Raw genomic sequence first — 18,696 nt, 5'->3', positions numbered from 1 at the left:
CACAGCTCACGGCAATACCAGATCTTTAACCCACTGAGCGGGGCAGGGATCGAACCCGCATCCCCGTGGTTATTAGGTTCATTACTGCTAAGCCACAATGGGAACTCCTTATTCCCATTTTAAATCAGCAACATAAAAGGTAAATCTTCCTCTGTTAAACCTGACACTGAGCCAGAGGAGGAAGAGATTGGCTTTGAGGGCTGCACAGCACCCTGTTCTGTCTTTCATGAAGCCCCTCCCTCAAGTACAGTAGGCATAGAACCTCAGCCTTGACCCTGAGGCCTGCCCCACCCCCACCTGTGTGCCATTGTGGGTCCCTGGATACCTAGCTCTGTCATCCTGCAGGTTGGTCAGGACTCTTTTTTGACCAACTGTCCTCCTGAAACCTGCTGGATCTTTGAAATCATGGCTCTTTGCTATAGACTTCGGGTTGCTTAACCCATGAGGTTAATATTGCCTGTGCTGGGATTTTTTTGTTTTGTTGCAGTAATTTGGCATTGATAGTGGATTTTTTTGGTTGCTGCGGGTAGATGAAAGCAAGTTCTCCCTCCAAAAAGGGTCCAAGTTTTTGTTCTGTAATTTGTAGCATAGAAGTGGCACTAACCATCCCCACTTCTAGTTGTTATTATTATTATTTAATGTGTTTTTATTATTTTGCTTTTCATTTTCTCTGCATTTTGCTCATCTCAAAGTGAAAGACTCTGACACAGTGTCTTTGGATTCTTTTTTGTCTGGTATTTACAGTGGCTCTGTGCTTGAAGGCTTAGGTTCAGATTCCAGTCCTCTAAGCCAGCAGTCCTCAAATGTTTTGGTCTCAAGACTTCCGAAAAATGAGACCCCCAGGAGCGTTTGTGTGTGAGGGTTACATCAATTGATATTTGCTATGGTAAAAATTAAAGGCTTTTAAAAAATGTTTAATAGGCGTTCCCGTCGTGGCTCAGTGGTTAACAAATCCGACTAGGAACCATGAAGTTGCGGGTTCTATCCCTGCCCTTGCTCAGTGGGTTAAGGATCTGGCGTCACCGTGAGCTGTGGTGTAAGTTGCAGATGAGGCTCGGATCCCGCATTGCTGTGGTTCTGGCATAGGCTGGCGGCTACAGTTCCAATTGGACCCCTAGGCTGGGAACCTCCATATGCCGCGGGAGTGGCCCAAGAAAATGGCAAAAAGACAAAAAAAAAAAAAATTAATAAAATTAAAACAATATAAACCCATTAGATGTTAACATAACTAAAATATTTTTTATGAGAATCTTTCTTTAAAAAAAGATAAGATCACTGTTTGATTCTTGCAAATGCCTGCTTGTGGAAGACAGTTGGATTTGGCTCTCTCCTTTTGCTTTCAGTCTGTTTTGATATACATGTTATGGAGCCTCTAGAAAATTCCAGTGAACACTCAGGAGAGAATGAAATTGAAAAAGCAAAAACATCTTATTAATGACAGCCGTATTGATCTCAGTGCCCTGAAAGAGCTTCAGAAGCCCCAGGGACCATGCACCACACTGAGAACCAGCGCTCTGGATAGTCTTCTTGCCTGACCTGGGTGACTCTGCGGAGAGTCTCAGCCAGTCTCCAGGAAAAGCACTGCAAGAATTATTGCACTTCGTTTGCTTCCTCTTCTCAGCCCATTTACCTGCTGCCGCCGTCCCATCTTTTCTCGTCTGCCCCTCTCTCACCTCCTGTCTTCATTGCAATTGAGTGTGTGTAAGATGTATTTTTTATTAAAAATTAGAGGTTTTTTTACCTTCTTAAAGTTATTTGGTCATTTTAGATTGCAATGGTGTAAGTAAAAATTCAAAAGAAGAAAAAGTGAATAAATAGTAATCATTAAAAGTTCCGCTTTATCTGGTAGCTTTCCCACCAGGCTGGCCGGGGCACATGGTGTGCTGACCCTGGGCTATCACCATCCGTCTCCGAGCTGTGCATTTCCCCTTCCCCCCACTTCACACTGAGCCTGACTTAAACCCCTCTGTTTGCCCCACAGCTCGCAGACTCTCTGGTGCCCATGGAGATTAAGCCTGGCATTTCCTTGGCCACCGTCTCAGCCGTGCTGCACACTAAAGATAACAAGCACGTTCTTCAGGTATCGTAGGGAAGGGTGGGTGGGGCTTACGGGGAACCATTCCTCCCAAGAAGGTGCTAACATTCCAGCCAGCCCCCAGGACAGTGCCTCCCACACCACCAGATACTGGAGACCAGACTACCTGAGGGATTTGATTTGAAATGGAGAGAGCACTGCATATCAGTTCTCCACACCTTACGTGGGAGATAGAAGCCAAGAGAAATGATTGTTCATGGAGATGGGACCACGCATCATCCCAAGTGTGGTCCACAGCTCTGAGGGCACCAGCATCACCAGCTGCCCACGTGCTCTCAGCAAGCTCCCATAGGCACCACCCTGAGCCTGCAAGGTTGGGGTAGGGATGAGGGCCCCACAGCAGACGCAGCCCCTGCTCCTGCCCACAGGGGCCTGGAAGGCAGCAGACTGGGGCAGGTGGCCTGAGGCTGGGCAGCTGGAGGGCTCCGCACCTCACTTCATGGCCCATGTGCCACCTTGAGGGGCAGCTCTTTGAGGCCACGTCGCTCTTGGTCCCCTGCATCATGTGCTGACAGCAGCCACTGACATCATACCGGACCCTGAGCTGGGTCCTACATGCATTTAGTTAATCCTCACAAAATTTTCTTCATCATCATCATCTTATGGGCTATTTCTCTGCCCTTCATTTTCTTGAGGGAGAGACTATAACCAACCAGGCTGGCCCCATAGCCAGCATCCTGCTGCTGTGCTCCTCCACCTACCGCCACCAACGTGGTTTATTAAGACTTTACTCAGTCCTGAATTGAACTGATTTAAAATTAAAAATGGATCTTGATAAAGGGAAGATGTCTTTGCCAAAGGAGTTGATTCTCCAGGTGTGGTTGGCTTCAACTTGTTTGGGAATCCGGCTGGGGGTGACCCTGAGCACAGATGCCTGCCAAGTATTTCCACCACCTGGAGGGGGTCCTGCTTGGGATAGATTATCGGGTGGCCTGCACTAATCTCTGCAGCTCATGGGTGGAGTTCTTGATTCCTGCTTTCCTCCTGCCCAGCCCCCACCCAGGCCTGCCCAGCCCGTAGGCGGCAAGAAGAGAAAGCGGGCAAGTGAGGAAGTCCCCGACTGCAAGGTTGTGAAGCCTTTGCTGAGTGGCTCCATCCCTGTGGAACAGTTTGTGCAGACCCTGGAGAAGGTGAGTGCGTGTGCTGGGGCCGTCCTGCTCCGCTCACGGTGGCTGCTGCTTGTTATTAGTCCCCACTGCCTGAGCTGCTGCCCCTGGAGTATCTGCTTGGTCCTCAGTCATGGCAGAGATAGAGGAGAGTGTGCCCTCTCCATGGTGCCCTGGTCGTTCCCCTGCTGGCCCTTCCTCCCCCTGCAGTACCCATCTGTGGGGAGACACCCCCACCCGACCCTGCTTCCTGTGGGAATAAACTAAAGAAAGGTCTTTCTCTGAAAATGTAGCTGGGACATATTGGGGGGGGGACAGGTGGAGGCCAGTAGGAAGAAGGATCTACCCCCTGTGGACCCCTTCTCTTCCATGAGAACACCCCTTGCTATCAGAGCCAGCATGGCCACCTCACAGGAGAGGCGTGTCCAGGCTGAGTGTCAAGACTAGGGGTGGGCGTGTTGCCAGTGTGAGCAGAGGGCATCAGCATCACTGGATCCCCAGGAGCTTGGAATGCAGGGCCAGCCATTCCCAGGCAGGGTGGGAGGAGAGAAGAGCAGGCGGGCATTTTAGGGGATGGTCGTCCCTACCCTGGCTCAGCAGCCATGCCACCCCTTGTCCCTGATGGCTGCTCCTTCCAAGGAAGAGATTTACTGGCTACAGTTAAAAAGAAAAAAAAAAATTCATCTGAAAGGATTTTTAAATTCTGGCTTCAGTCACAGGACTTCAGAGATTACTGTTGTTTTGGCATCAGAATTAAAGATTCCTTGATAGGAGGAGGAATTAGCTAAAGTTAATATTATTCATGCTGCTTCTTATAAGAACTACTACTAACTCTAGTAAATAATTCCAGGAAAAGAGATATTCTTCTAAGGTACTGCCTATGTCCAAACTAAATATCTCAGTTGCCGAGTTCTTTGCTTCAACTAACTTTGGGTTTTGTTTGTTCTTCTTTCTCTAGTTGCTTTAAGTGTAAGGTTAGGTTTGAGATTTTTCTTGTTTCCTGAGATAAGATTGTATTGTTATAAACTTCCCTCTTATAACTGCTTTTGCTGCATCCCATAAGGTTTGTATCCTCATGTTTTTATTTTCATCTGTCTCTGGTATTTTTGTTATTTCCTCTTTGATTTCTTCAGTGATCCATTGCTTGCTTGATAGCATATTGTTTAGCCTCCACATATTTGTCTTTTTTTGCAGTTTTTTTCTGATAGTTGATTTCTAGTCTTCTAGCATTGTGGTCAGAAAAGGGTCTTAATATGATTTCAGTATTCTTAAATTTATCAAGGCTTGCTTTGTAGCCCAGCATGTGATCAGTCCTGGAGAATGTTTCATGTGCGCTTGAGAAGAATGTGTATCTGGCTGCTTTTGGATGGAATGTTCTATAAATATCAATTAAGTCCATCTGGTATGATGTGTCATTTAAGGCCTGAGTTTCCTTATTGATTTTCTGTCTGGATGATGTGTCCATTGCTGTAAGTGAGGTGTTAAAGTCTCCCACTCTTACTGTGTTACTTTCTGTATTGATTCTCCGTTCATGGCTGTTAGCAGTTGCCTTATGTATTGAGGTGCTCCTATGTTGCGTGCATATGCATTTACAATTGTTATATCTTCTACTTGAATTGATCCTTTGATCAGTATTGTGTCCTTCTTTGTCTTGTAACTAACATTCTTTATTTTAAAGTCTATTTTGGAGTTCCCATTTTGGTTCAGTAGGTTAAGAACCTGAATAGTATCCATGAGGATGTGGGTTCGATCCCTGGCCTTGTTAGTGGGTTAAAGATCTGGCATTGCTACAAGCTGTGTGGGTCACAGATTTGGCTTGGATCCTATGTTGCTGCAGCTGTGTTGTATGCTGGCAGCTGTAGCTCCAATTTGACCCCTAGCCCCAAGAACTTTCATATGTCTCAGGTGAGGCCCTAAAAATAAAAAAAGTCTATTTGGTCTGATAAGAGTATTGCTACTCCAGCTTTCTTTTGATTTCTATTTTCATGGTATACCTTTTTCTATCCTCTCATTTTCAGTATGTTCCCTAGAACTGAAGTGGGTCTTTTGTTTTTGTATCCATTTAGCCAGTCTCTGTCTTGTGATTGGAGCATTTAATCCATTTGCATGTAAGGTACTTATTGATATTTTTGTTCTTACTGCCATTTTGTTCATTGTTTTAGATTTATTATTGTAGGTCTTTTTTCTTCCCTTCCTCTTTGGTTTTCTTTTCTTGTGGTTTGATGCCTCTCTTTAGTGTTCTGTTTAGATTGCTTTTTCTTATTTGTGTATTATTTATTTTAGATTTTTGGTTTGCAGTTACCATGAGGTTTTTGGTTGTTGTTTTTTTTTTTTTTCTGTGAATTTTATTACGTTTATAGTTGTAAAACTACCTTGATGTTTCAGTGTAGCAGTCTATACAAGATTGTTTTAAGTTGCTGGTCTCTTAATTTCAAATGCTTTTCTAATATCCTGTAATCATACTCTCCTCATGATTGATGGTTTTGATGTCATATTTGTGTATGGATGATTTCCTACCTTTATGCTATGTTTGCCTTTACCAGTGGGCCTTCTCATTTGTAATTTTCTTGTTTCTAGTTCTGGACTTTTCTGCCCAGAGAAGTTCCTTTTCTTTGTCTTTAATTTTGGTTAATTTAATTTTAGGGTGTGACTAGAGGCAGCTGTCTGCCTAGGACAACTTTAGGCAGCCTGTCTGCTGATGGGTGGAGCTGTGTTTCCTATCCTGTTGGTTGTTCAGCCTGAGGCTTCTCAGCACTGGAGCCTTCTGGCTGTTGGATGGGGTCAGGTGTTTCCAAATGACAGCCTCCCAGGGAGCTCACACCAATGATTATCCCCTGGGGCCTCCATCTCCAGTGACCTACCCCCACAGTGAGCCAGAGCCACCCTCTGTCTCCCCAGGAGACCCTCTAAGACCCACACTTAGGCTTGGCCCAGGCTCCTGCTTTGCCCTGGGACCTGGTACATCTGAAAGCTCGTGTGCACCCTCCCACAGTCCTATGGGGTTTCTACACTCAATGCCAGACCACCAGGCTGGGGAATTTGGCACAGGGTTTGAAACTTTCAGTCCTGTGGGAGAACCTCTGCAATATGGTTATTTTCCAGCTTCTGGGTCACTCACCCAGCAGGTATGAGATTTCCTTATATCTTGAAAGCACCCCTCCTACTCTTGTTGGGCTTCTTTTTCTTTGGGTGTAGAATATCTTTTTTGGCAGTTTCCAGTCTTTTTTTGTTTATGGTTGGTCAGCATTTAGTTGTGATTTTGGTGTGTTCGTGAAAGGAGGTGAGTTCAGGTCATTCTACCCTGCCGTCTTGTCTTTAATCCTGCATTTTTTCAAATATTAAGGGTTCTCCCTCTATTGGGAATTTTCTATGCTAATGATTTCATTGTCTCTGAAGGGAGGGTTCCCCCTGAGTTGTGTGGCTCTCCTGGGCCCTAATAACATGGGGACGCCCTGTGGGAGTTACCTTGGAAACCCCGTCTGCCATGAACATACTGGTACCTGCTTCCTCATGACTGAGCAGTGCTCCGGCCCTGCTGATAGGACTCACACTTGACTTTTCTTGAAAACTTGAAGAAGCTTGCTTTCCCAGAAAGGCTTTGTTTAGTTGTTCTGCCTGGTATGCCCAGGAATTGACCCCTGGGACCTGACTGACTGACTCCTCTGACCATTCTGCCCCATCGCTTCCTGCAGGAGGAGTATCTGTGCCTGCCCCAAAGTATGTGTGAGTTTTATAGAACCAAGTGCGTTTTTACCTCTTGTGTCCTTTTCAGGCAAATCAGTCTTCTTTCCCTTCTTTCTCAACTTTACGTCTGATACACAAGAACACTGAGTTAGCATTGGAGGTGGCACTAGAGAAGGTGACACTGTCTCTGCTCCCTTGGGAGGGATTTGCCAGATCACAGCATCAGTGGCATCCTGCTGTGAGGAATGACATTTTCCCGGGACAGGATAGAGCTTTTCAACCCGGGACCTCAGTGGTACAGGGGTTGGTGTGGAATAGCCCAGCACCCCAGCCTCCTGAACCCAGGTCTTGGATGTGCTTCTCAAGTAACTCACAAAAGCTTAAGCAGATTGTAGGAATTCTGCTGTTTCTGCATGAGATTTTGCATGTTTAGGGGCTTTAATTTGAATTCCGTTACTGAAGTAGGTCCTGTACTAGTCTGAAAATTTATACTGAGGAGTATCCCAAATTCCTCCATTCCTTGAATGTTCAGTTTAGCCAGATCAAGGAAGTGTCGTTTTTAGAACGTGGTTGCTGAAATATCCTCCTGCCTTTCAGTCAGCCCCTTACTTGTCAGAGCACCCACCATCCTCGTGTCCTTTTTCTTTTGGAGCAGCACGGCTTCAGTGATATTAAGGTGGAAGATACAGCCAAGGGCCATATCGTCCTGCTCCAGGAAGCTGAGACACTCATCCAGATTGAGGAAGATTCGACCCACATCATCTGTGACAATGATGAGATGCTCCGGGTACGACTGAGGGACCTTGTCCTCAAATTCCTACAGAAGTTCTAAGGGGCACACCTCGACCATCTCCCCGTCCCCGAGCCCTGCAGTCCTTCACTCTGGCTGCCCCGTGCCCGGCTAAGGAGGGCCCTACCGCAAGGCTGGTCTCTGGGGTGGTTTCTCTGGCGTGAGAAACAAAGCAGCAGCCCTGGAGGGACGTTCTCAGGAGGTACAGCCAGACTCTCCTGTCCAGCTTCCTCACACTGATGCAGGTGAGAGCTTTCCCCCTGTCAACCTCAGACTCGTTTTCCTCCCGAGCCTAGCCCTCTTGGGTGCCAGCTGGGAAGACAGTGAGCTGTAGCAGCATGAGAGAGGCAGCTGCTTTCCAAGAGGCCAGGGTTGGAAGGGGAGGTAAATAGATGATGATTTGTGGCCTATTTTTCATGCTTTCACAGGCCTCAGTTGAGGGAACTAATCTTTGATTTTTGGTTTATTTACTTGTCTACAGTGCTGTACCTAGTCAGAAAGACGATCCCAAAATTAGTAGGAACCCCTCTATTTGTATTTTATAATGTGAACCCATTGTTAATAAAACTTATTTTGTATAGAAGTATGTATTTTCTGTGTTCTGTTGAACTTTGAACTTATGTATTCATTTGGTATCTGAAAAATATTAAAATATATAGAACTAAGAGAACAGCAAATTTTAGTTTGGTGTGTGCATTAATATATTTCTTAAATTGTACGAAAGGTGCTTTACCTTTGCTGTGTCTACTATGTAAAGAACACCAATACTGACTACTAACACCAACTGTGACCTTCTGGATAAGGGCTTGAACCAGCAGCTCAGGCTCCACTCACTCACCTTCAGTCCTCCAACCCAGCCAGCAAGCAGAACACCACAAAGGGCTATAGTGACCTAAGAACTATGCCACTATCGGAACTACTTGCTCAGGTTTTATGGCGAGTTGATTGGCACTTCTCTCTTTAGAACGGACAGAATCAGTGGGAAGCAGTTGTCATTAGAGGCGGGAAAAAGGCAACTTCACTTTTGCTGTGTCCAGCTCTTCCACCCTGGGGCACAGGATGCTTCAACAGGTCTCTCCTTCCCAAGGTATAGGCCGTTCCACTCAAGGGGCCTAGAGTCTGTCTACAGAGTAAACTGTGGGAGAGGATTAACAGTACAAGAGATTGATGTGTCGTGGCTATGAAAATTTAGTTTTGTTTTTAGGAGGAGAATCGTAAATACACAGCACATGCAGGCATACTTCCTAATAAAACTCCTGAGAGAAATCAAGTTAGATTTCTCAAAGTTTTTTAACATCTTGGAAAATGCAAAAGCAGTGAAAATAGATGGAATTCAAAGTGATTATTTTACTTAAACATCCTAACAGCAATATTCTCCAGGAACGACTTGGATTTGTCGAAGTTTGATTTCTGTTGAGGGCTTGATTAATCCCAAAATATCGATCCTAAGGCTTTAATCCCTTGAGAGATGGTTACTGAAGAGAAGAAAGGTATGTAAATGCAAATTAGCCAATAAACTGATGGGCAGGAAATAATTAAGAAATTATGAAGTTTTAATCAAGCCATTACCACCTACTTAATGGCAAACATGTATTATCTTACCGTTTTCTGTGCTCATAAATCTGGTGTAGCTTAGCTAGGTGCTCCTGGTTTAGGGGCATCTTTCCATGGGGCTGTAATCAAGGTGCTGAGTATAGAAAAAAAAAAAATTTAGGAGTTCCCATTGTGGCTCAGTGGTTAATGAATCCAACTAGGAACCATAAGGTGGCGGGTTCAATCCCTGGCCTCACTCAATGGGTTAAGGATCCGGCATTGCCGTGAGCTGTGGTGTAGGTCACAGATGAGGCTCAGATCCCGAGGTGCTGTGGCTGTCGCAAAGGCTGGCGGCTACAGCTCTGATTAGACCCCTAGCCTGGGAACCTCCATATGCCATGGGTATGGCCCTAGAAAAGACAAAAAAAAAGAAAAAAGAAAAAAAAAAAGTGCTGGATGAGGAAACTAGGGTCCAGAGGTGAACTTTCCCCAAAACACATGGCCAGTCATGCCTTATCACGACTCCATGTGTTGAGTACCAGGGAGCAGGAGGGGAGGCATGTTACCCATTCTTTTTTAAGTGATGGTAACAATCAACTCCTCTCATTGACCACTGGAGACCTTGATGCTTTTGGTTCTCACAGTTGTCCTGTAAAGGCAGAAGTTGACTTTTCCAAACACGAGCATTCCTTGGAGATTTTGCCAGTTTTGTTCCAGACCACAAGAGTAAAGCAAGACACATGAATTTTTTGATTTCCCAGGGCATATAAAAGTTACGTTTATAAAACTGTAGTTCATCAAATGTGTGATAGCATTTTGTCTTTAAAAAAAAGATATACGGGAATGCCCGTTGTGGCTCAGTGGTAACGAACCCAACTAGTATCCATGAGGACATGGGTTCAATCTCTGGCCTCACTCATTGGGTTAGGGAGCTGCGGTGTAGATTGCAGATGTGGCTCCAATCTGGCGTTGCTGTTGCTGTGGTATAGGCTGGCAGCTGCAGCTCTGATTCAACTCCTAGCCTGGGAACCTCCATCTGCTGTGAGTGCAGAAAAAAAAAAGTACAGAACTTAATTTTAAAATAATATTGTTGGGAAAACGGCACTTGATAGTCTTACTTGATGCCTACAGATTGAACCTTCAATTTGTAAGAAACCCAGTATTGGCAGAGGACAATAAAATGAGGTGTGCCTATACAATGAAGTGTCCACAGAAAAAAGAGTGAATAAATCTCTAAAGCTGTATAATAATATGTTCATGTGAGCCAAGCAAACTAGGGAGTAGGGATGGGAGCCACTTTTCTCCACCCCAGGTCCAGTTTCTCCCCTACAGCCTTGAGGAAAGAAGTGGTCTGTTTCATGCTATACTGTGGGAAGGCAGACAGCCTCTGATGTTCTGTAATTCACTGCAGCAGAACTGTGGGTAAATAACATTACTCTTTTTTGAACCTAGAATGAGGTAGAAGTAACCAGCTATAATTCTGGGGGAAGTCACAACTAAGTCATGGGGATAGCTGGTGTACAGCTGAGCCAGGCATGTCTCATCTTGCTGGAAGCTACAGCCAACACTGTTCTTGGACCCCATTATAGGTTTTAATCACATCATAAAAGCATTTTACCATCTATAGATTCATTGCAAAAAAATCCCTATCAAAATTCCAGTGGCATTTTTCACAAAAGGAAAAAAACCCTAAAATTTGTGTGGAACCACAAAAGACCCTGAGTAGCCAAAATAATCATAAGAAAGAAGAAAAAAGCTGGAGGTACAATTCCTGATTTCAAGTCTTATTTCAAAGCTGTGGCAATCAAAACAGTATGGCACTGGCTTAAAAACAAACACAAAGACCAATGGAACAAAATCAAGATCCCAGAAGTAAACCCACACATATACAGACAACTAATAACTAACAAGGGAACCAAGAAGACTCCATGAGAAAAGGATAGTCTTCAATAAATGGTGTTCGGAGAACTGGATAATGTGCAGAAGAATGAAACTGGACCCCTATCTTTCACCACTCATAAAAACTTACTTGGAGTTCCCATTGTGGTGCAGCAGAAATGAATTCGACTAGGAACCTTGAGGTTGCGGGTTCGATCCCTGGCATCACTCAGTGGGTTAAGGATCCGGCGTTGCTGTATGCTGTGATATAGGCCAGCAGCCGTAGCTCCAATTGGACCCCTAGCCTGGGAACCTCCATATGCCACAGGTGCGGCCCTAAAAAGCAAAAGCAAAAAAAAAACTAACTTGAAAGGAGTAAGGGCTTAAATAAATGTAAGCCTCCCAAACCAGAAAACTCCAAGAAGAAAACACAGGGGAAATGCTTCTTGACATTGGTCTTGGCAACGGTTCTTTGGGTATGACATCAAAAGCATAAGCAAGAGCAAAAATCAGCAAGTAGGACTACATCAAACTACAAAGCTTCTGCACAGCAAAGGAAACCAAAAAAATGGAAAGACAACCTACAGAATGAGAGAAAATATTTGCAAATTATCTGATAAGGAGTTACTATCCAAAATACATAAGGAACTCTTACAAATCAATAGCAAAAAGAAATCTGACTTAAAAATCGGCAAAGGACTTGAATAGACATTTTTCCAAAGACGTACAAATGGCCAACAGATACGTGAAAAGGAGCACAACATCATGAATCATTAGGAAATGTAAATCAAAACCACAATGAAATGTCACCTCTCACTTGTCGGAACAGCTGTTATCAAAAAGACAAGAGCCATTGTTGACAAGGATGTAGAGGAAAGAGAATACCTGTGCAGTATTGGTCGGAATGTAAATTGGTGCCACCACTATGGAAAATAGTATGGAGATTCCTCAAAAAATTAAAAATAGAACTATGATATGATCTAGCAATCCCAATTCTGAGTACATATCCCAAGGAAATGAAATCATCCAAGAGATATCTGCAAAACCCACCCCCAACTAAAAGCTGAACTCAGTACAATGTGATCACCAGGGGCCAGGAGTTGGGCAAGTGAGGAGATAACAAACTTTCAGTCATAAGATGAGAAAGTTCTAGGGATCTCATGTACAGCATTGTGACTATAATTAGCAATACCGTATTATGTACTTGAAAGCTGTTAAGAGAGTAGATCTTAAAAGTTGTTAGCACAGAAATGGCAATTTTTAATGTGATGGGATGATATCTAACTTTAGTGTGGTAATTTCTCAACATAATAAGTATCAAATCATGTTTTCCACCTTACACTTATGTATGCTGTATGTCAGTAATATCTCAGTAAAACTGGGGGGGGGGGAGGAAACATTACATATATTAAACTTAAGCATCTTTTTGAGTCATAGGACCACAGGTCTTTGAAAGGTGTTTGCTTCCATCTTGTTATTAGGCATGTAGCGTATTTCTTCTTTCTCTTACATTGTTGTCTGAGTCCACTGGTTGGGGGGGAGATGAATCCTCTGCATGTAATTCTTACATTAGCAGAATTTAAGGCATCCCTAAGTTTTCATGACATACAACTGTGAAATCAATCACAAAGGAAAAGTAAATAATTTGTGTAATATACAATAAAGTGGGGTCACTAAAACACATTATCAACTAAAAGTTTGCTTTTTTAGATTATCTAATGTAAATTTTTAATCTAGTAACTAATTACAGTGTTCATAATACTTTGAGAATAAAGAAATTTGATTTTATAGTCTTTTCCAATCATCTATAGGCCCTTCCAGCCATCAATGAGCATTTAATAAGCACCTATTATATATCCTGTGCATTGTGCTGTCTCTCATGAATTTCGCTCACCAGAAAACAGACAAAACTCAAGTTTCTCTCAAATTTCTCACAAGTATAGAGAAGCAGATTTCCAGAACCATGAGTAAAAGATTATATAGCAAATCCCAAGAAAACTACAAACTTACTGGAATTAATAAGTGAAGTTAGCAAGACTGCAGGATAGAAAGTTAATATGCAAAAGCAACTGTACATTATATACTAAATATTTAGAAAATGAACTTTTTAAAAAACAGCAATTCCACTCATAATAGTGTAAAAATACATACTTTAGGAATAAACTTTTGAGCAGATATACAAAATCTCTACACTAAAAGTCTCCAAACTTTAAAGATAGAAATTTAAGGTTTGAATACATGAAGAGATATACCATGTTCATAGAGACTCAGGTTTTTTTTGTTTTGGCTTTTTAGGGCTGCACCTGCAGCATATGGAAATTCCCAGGCTAGGAGTCCAATCAGAGCTACAACAGTACAGCCCACACCCACTGACACAACACCACCAGATCCGAGTTGCATCTGCACCTCGCCACAGCTCACAGCACTGCCAGATCCATAACCCACTGAGCAAGTCCAGGGATCAAACTCACATCCTCATGGATACTAGTCGGATTTGTTACTGCTGAGCCACGATGGAAACTCTGAGACTCAGTATTATTAATATTTCAATTCAACCCACTGATCTATAGATTCAGTACCATCCCATCAAACCTAGTGAATATCAAAAAAACAATTTTTAAATAGGCAAAGGACTTAAATAGATAGTTCTCTGAATAATAAATAAAAATGGCCAATAAGCACATGAAAAAGTATTGAATATGGTAAGTAATTAGGAAATGTAAATCAACCCCTCAATGACATACCACTTCACACCTGTGAAGATGGCTATAATTTAAAAATTAATTATAAGGAGTTCCTGTCGTGGCCCAGTGGTTAATGAATCTGACTAGGAACCATGAGGTTGCAGGTTTGATCCCTGGGCCTTGCTCAGTGAGTTAATGATCTGGTGTTGCCGTGAGCTGTGGTGTAAGTTGCAGATCCGGCTCGGATCCTGCGTTGCTGTGGCTGTGGTCTAGGCTGGTGGCTACAGCTCTGATTAGACCCCTAGCCTGGGAACCTCCATGTGCCGCAGGAGCGGCCCTAGAAAAGGCAAGAAGACAAAAAAAAAAAAAATTAATTAATTAATTATAAAACAAAACAAGTGATGACAAGGATATGGAGACATTGAATACTTGTCCAGTACAGTGGAAATATTAAATGGTACAGCTGCTGTGGAAAAAGTTTTGGCAGTTCCTCAAAAAGTTAAACTTTGAGTTACCATATGATCCAACAGTTCCACTCATAGGTATATGCCCAAAAGAACTGAAAGCAGGGATTTAAACACATACTTGGTTTTGTTTTGGGGTGTTTTTGTTTTTGTTTTTGTTTGTCTTTTCTATGGCCGTTCCTGTGGCATATGGAAGTTCCCAGGATAGGGGTCGAATCCGAGCTGAAGCTGCTGGCCTACGCCAGAGCCACAGCAACGCGGGATCTGAGCCACATCTGTGACCTACACCACAGCTCATAGCAACACAGGATCCTTAACCCACTGAGAAAGGCCAGGGATTGAACACACAACCTCATCGTTCCTAGTTGGATTCGTTAACCACTGAGCCATGATGGGAACTCCCATATTTGTTATTTCATAACAGTATATATGATGGCCAAAATGTGGAAGTAACCCAAGTATCCATCAACAAGTGAATGGATAAAATTTCATGCCATACGCAGTGGTTAACGAATCCGACTAGGAACCATGAGGTTGCGGGTTCGATCCCTGCCCTTGCTCAGTGGGTTAACGATCCGGCGTTGCCGTGAGCTGTGGTGTAGGTTGCAGATGCGGCTCGGATCCTGCATTGCTGTGGCTCTGGCATAGGCTGGCAGCTACAGCTCCGATTAGACCCCTAGCCTGGGAACCTCCACATGCCGCGGGAGCGGCCCAAAGAAAATAGCAAAGAGACAAAATAAATAAATAAATAAATTTCATGCCATAGTTATTTATATACACACACCACATAATATACACACAATGAAATATTGTACAGCCATAAAAAGGAATGAAATTCTGATACATGCTACAACATGGATGGACCTTGAAAGCATGCTGTGTAAAATAAACCAGACACAAAACACTTGATATTCCATGATTCCAGTTATACGAATGTCCAGAATAGGCAAATGCATAGAAACAAAATAGAGGTTATCAGGGGCTGAAAGAACAGGGGAATGGGAAGTTATTATTTAGTGGGTATAGACTTTCTGTTTGGGAAGACGAAAAAGTTCTGGAAATAGCACATGGTGATGGTTATTATACCTTGTAAATGTTCTTTTACATTTCAGTAATGCCACTGAACTGTCCACTTAAAATGGTCTAAAAATGACTAAAAATGGTCATTTTAAGTTGTATATATTTTACAAGACTCTTAAAAATTTTTATTCCAGCAGGTTAGAAAACCTTTTTTTAGGAAAAAAAAAATTGACAAACTAATTCTAAAATTTATATATGAAAATGCAAAATAACTCTAATACCCAATGCAATTTTGAGAAAGATGAGCAAGTTGGAGAACTTACACTACTTTATTTCAAGATGAACTAGAAAGTGCCATCAATCCAGACAGTCTGGTACTAACAACAAGGACTGACAAATCAGCATAACAGAAAAAATAAGCTTGGGAGTTCCTGTCTTGGCGCAGTGGTTAACGAATCCGACTAGGAACCATGAGGTTGCGGGTTCCATCCCTGGCCTTGCTCAGTGGGTTAAGGATCTGGCGTTGCCGTGAGCTGTGGTGTAGGTCACAGATGCGGCTCGGATCTGGCTTTGCTGTGGCTCTGGTGTAGGCTGGCAGCTAGAGCTCCGATTCGACCCCTATCCTGGGAACCTCCATATGGCCTGGGAGTGGCCCAAGAAATGGCAAAAAGACAAAAAAAAAAGAAGAAGAAATAAGCTTAGAACTACCCATACTTATACAGTCATTACATTGTTAACAAAGGCCCCATTCAACACAATGGAGAAAGGAAATTCTTTTTTTTCTCCTCTCTCTTTTTTAGGGCCGCACCCACAGCATATAGAAGTTCGAATCGAAGCTGTAGTCACTGGCCACAGCCACAGTCATGCCAGATCTGAGCGGCATCTGCAACCTGCACCACTGCTTATGGCAACGCCAGATCCTTAACCCACTGAGCGAGGCCAGGGATCAAACCTGTGTCTTCATGGATACTAGTCAGATTCGTTTCCACCGAGCCATGATGGGAATTCCCGGGAAATTCTTTTTAACAAATGATGTTAGAACAACTAGACATTCATGTACCAAAAGAAAAAAAAAAAGAGAGAACCTTGACTACTATCACACACCATACACAAATATTCACTTGAGTTGGAGCCTAGACCATATAGCTTTTAGTAGAAAACATAAAAAAGTATCTTTATGACCTGGGGTTGACACAGGTTTCTTGAGTCACAGAAAGCAATGACAAAAGAAAAGAAGTTAATAAATTAGATCTCATCAAAATGAAAAGCTTCCTTCAGATACCATAAAGAAGATGGATAGGTAATCCACAAATTGGGGGAAATATTTTAAAAACATCCATCTGACAATGGACTAGTATCCAGGGTAAAGAATTCCCACAATTCAACAATAAAAAGACAATACTTGCATATCGTTGAATATTATTAAACAGTAAAAAGACATGCAGTAATGAACCACAAAAAAGGTAGAGGAACCTTAAATTCATATTGCTAAGTGAAGGAAGCCAATCTGAAAAGGCGGCATACTGTGTGATTCTAACTGACATCAGTTTCTGAAAAAGGCAAAACTACAAAAACGGGTTGGAGAGAGGAAGGGGTGGAGCACAAGGGATTTTTAGGAAAGTAAAACTTGCATAGAATAATAGTCGATATGTGTCATTATATTTTTGTCATTATATTTTTGTTAAAACTCATAGAATATACCGCACTAAGAATGCACCTTGGGAGTTCCCGTTGTAGCTCATTAGGTTAAAAATCCAACTAGTATCCATGAGGATGTGGGTTCAACCCCCAGTCTTGCTCAGTGGGTTAAGGATCCGGCGTTGCCACAAGCTGAGGCGTAGGTTGCAGATGTGGCTCGAATCTGGCATTGCCGTAAGCTGTGGTGTAGGTCTAAGATGCGTCTCAGGTCCCACATTGCTGTGGCTGTGACGGAGGTCAGCAGCTGCAGCTCCAATTCAACCCCTGGCCTGGGAACTTCCTTAGGCCGCAGGTGTGGCCCTAAAAAGGAAAAAAAAAAAAAAAGAATGAAACTTAATGTAAGCTATGACTTCAGTTACTATGTCAATACTGGCTTATCAGTTGACTACAGTAAGTGTACCACAATACTACAAGGGAGAGATGGGGGAGGAGGAACTGTCCTTCTTACTTAACTTTCCTATAAACTTAAAACCGCTCAAAAAAAAAATCTATTTTAAAATGTTTTTTAGGTGTTCCTGTTGTGGCTCAGTGGGTTAAAAACCCAACATAGTGTCTGTGAGGATGGGGTTCAATCCCTGGCCTCACTCAGTGGGTTAAAGATCCAACAACATTGCCACAACCTGCAGTGTAGTTTGCAGATATGGCTCAGATCTGGTGTTGGCCATGGCTGTGAGGTAGGCCAGCAGCTGCAGCTCCAATTTGACCCCTAGCCCGGGAACTTCAAATGCCACAGGTGTGGCCATAAAAAGAAAAAATAAATGAATTAAATGTTTGTTAAAGCAATTTAAAAAAGGAAACCAAAAAATAGGTAACAATGACCTACTATACAGCATAGGGTAAACTATTCAATACTATGTAAACACCTATATGGGAAAAGAAGGAATGTATGTATGTATACATATAAATGATTCACTTTGCTGTACACCTGAAACTAACAAAACTGTGTATGTCAACTCTACTCCAATAATTCTTTTTAATTTTTGGAAAAAGATTTGTCCTAATACTTCACAAAGGAGACACATATAAATAGTGTAAGGGTATAAAAAAGTATATAACATTACTAGCCATCAGGGAAATACAAATTCAAATTACAAGATACAATTACTCACCAACCAGCATGGCTAAAATGACAAAGCTTGACACCGCCAGAGGCTAGTGAGGATGTTGAACAAACTGGAACACACAAAATTATTCGTGGGAATACAAATGGGTACAATCACTTTGGAAAAAAGGTCTGACAGTTTCTTATAAAAATAAACATATCTTTCCCTACATTGTCACACAATTCCACTCCTACTAGGTGTTCACCTGAGAGAAAAACATAAATCCACAAAAAGATTTGCACATGCGTGTTCTGAGCAGTTTTATTCATAACAGCCAGAAACTGGAAACAGTCCCAGTGCCTGTCTGTCGATAGAACAGACAAACGTTAACTAAGGGAATACCCCTCCCAATAAAGAACAAATTGCTGATACATGCAACACTAAGTGAATCTCAGAAATAGGACACGGAATTTCTAGCAGTCTTGCACAAAAGAGTAAAAATTGTATGACCCCATTTATATGAAATTCCAGAAACAGGAAAACCAAGGTGGAAAAAAAAATCAGGACATTGGTTATCTCGGGGGGTGGAGGTGGAGATTGATTAGGAAAGAACACAAGGCAATGTTCTGGGTTTGACAGAAATGTTCTATATCTTGATGGGGTTGGTTATACAGGTGTATATGCATTTATCAAAAGTCAAG

General features: G+C 42.6%; 1 protein-coding gene across 7 annotated transcripts in view; it reads left to right on the top strand.

Annotated features, from left to right (window-relative positions):
• The window catches only part of INTS9 (integrator complex subunit 9), a 115,631-nt gene extending 107,279 nt beyond the window's left edge, over window positions 1-8,352 (top strand). For all 7 annotated transcript variants that reach the window (XM_084997784.1, XM_001928998.8, XM_084997786.1 and 4 more), the window contains 3 exons: window positions 1,982-2,080; window positions 3,088-3,225; window positions 7,541-8,352. In XM_084997784.1, coding sequence (XP_084853910.1) covers window positions 1,982-2,080; window positions 3,088-3,225; window positions 7,541-7,717 — 414 coding nt within the window. In that variant the 3' untranslated portion in view covers window positions 7,718-8,352. The remainder of the gene's footprint in view (window positions 1-1,981; window positions 2,081-3,087; window positions 3,226-7,540) is intronic.
• Window positions 8,353-18,696: the final 10,344 nt, after the last annotated feature.

Source organism: Sus scrofa, chromosome 14 (genome assembly GCF_054392235.1).
Source record: "Sus scrofa isolate SSC_HxYL_T2T_F1_AM1 chromosome 14, Sscrofa_HxYL_maternal_Yorkshire_Landrace_v2.0, whole genome shotgun sequence".
NCBI lineage: Eukaryota > Metazoa > Chordata > Mammalia > Artiodactyla > Suidae > Sus > Sus scrofa.
This window is presented reverse-complemented; position numbering and strand designations above follow the sequence as displayed.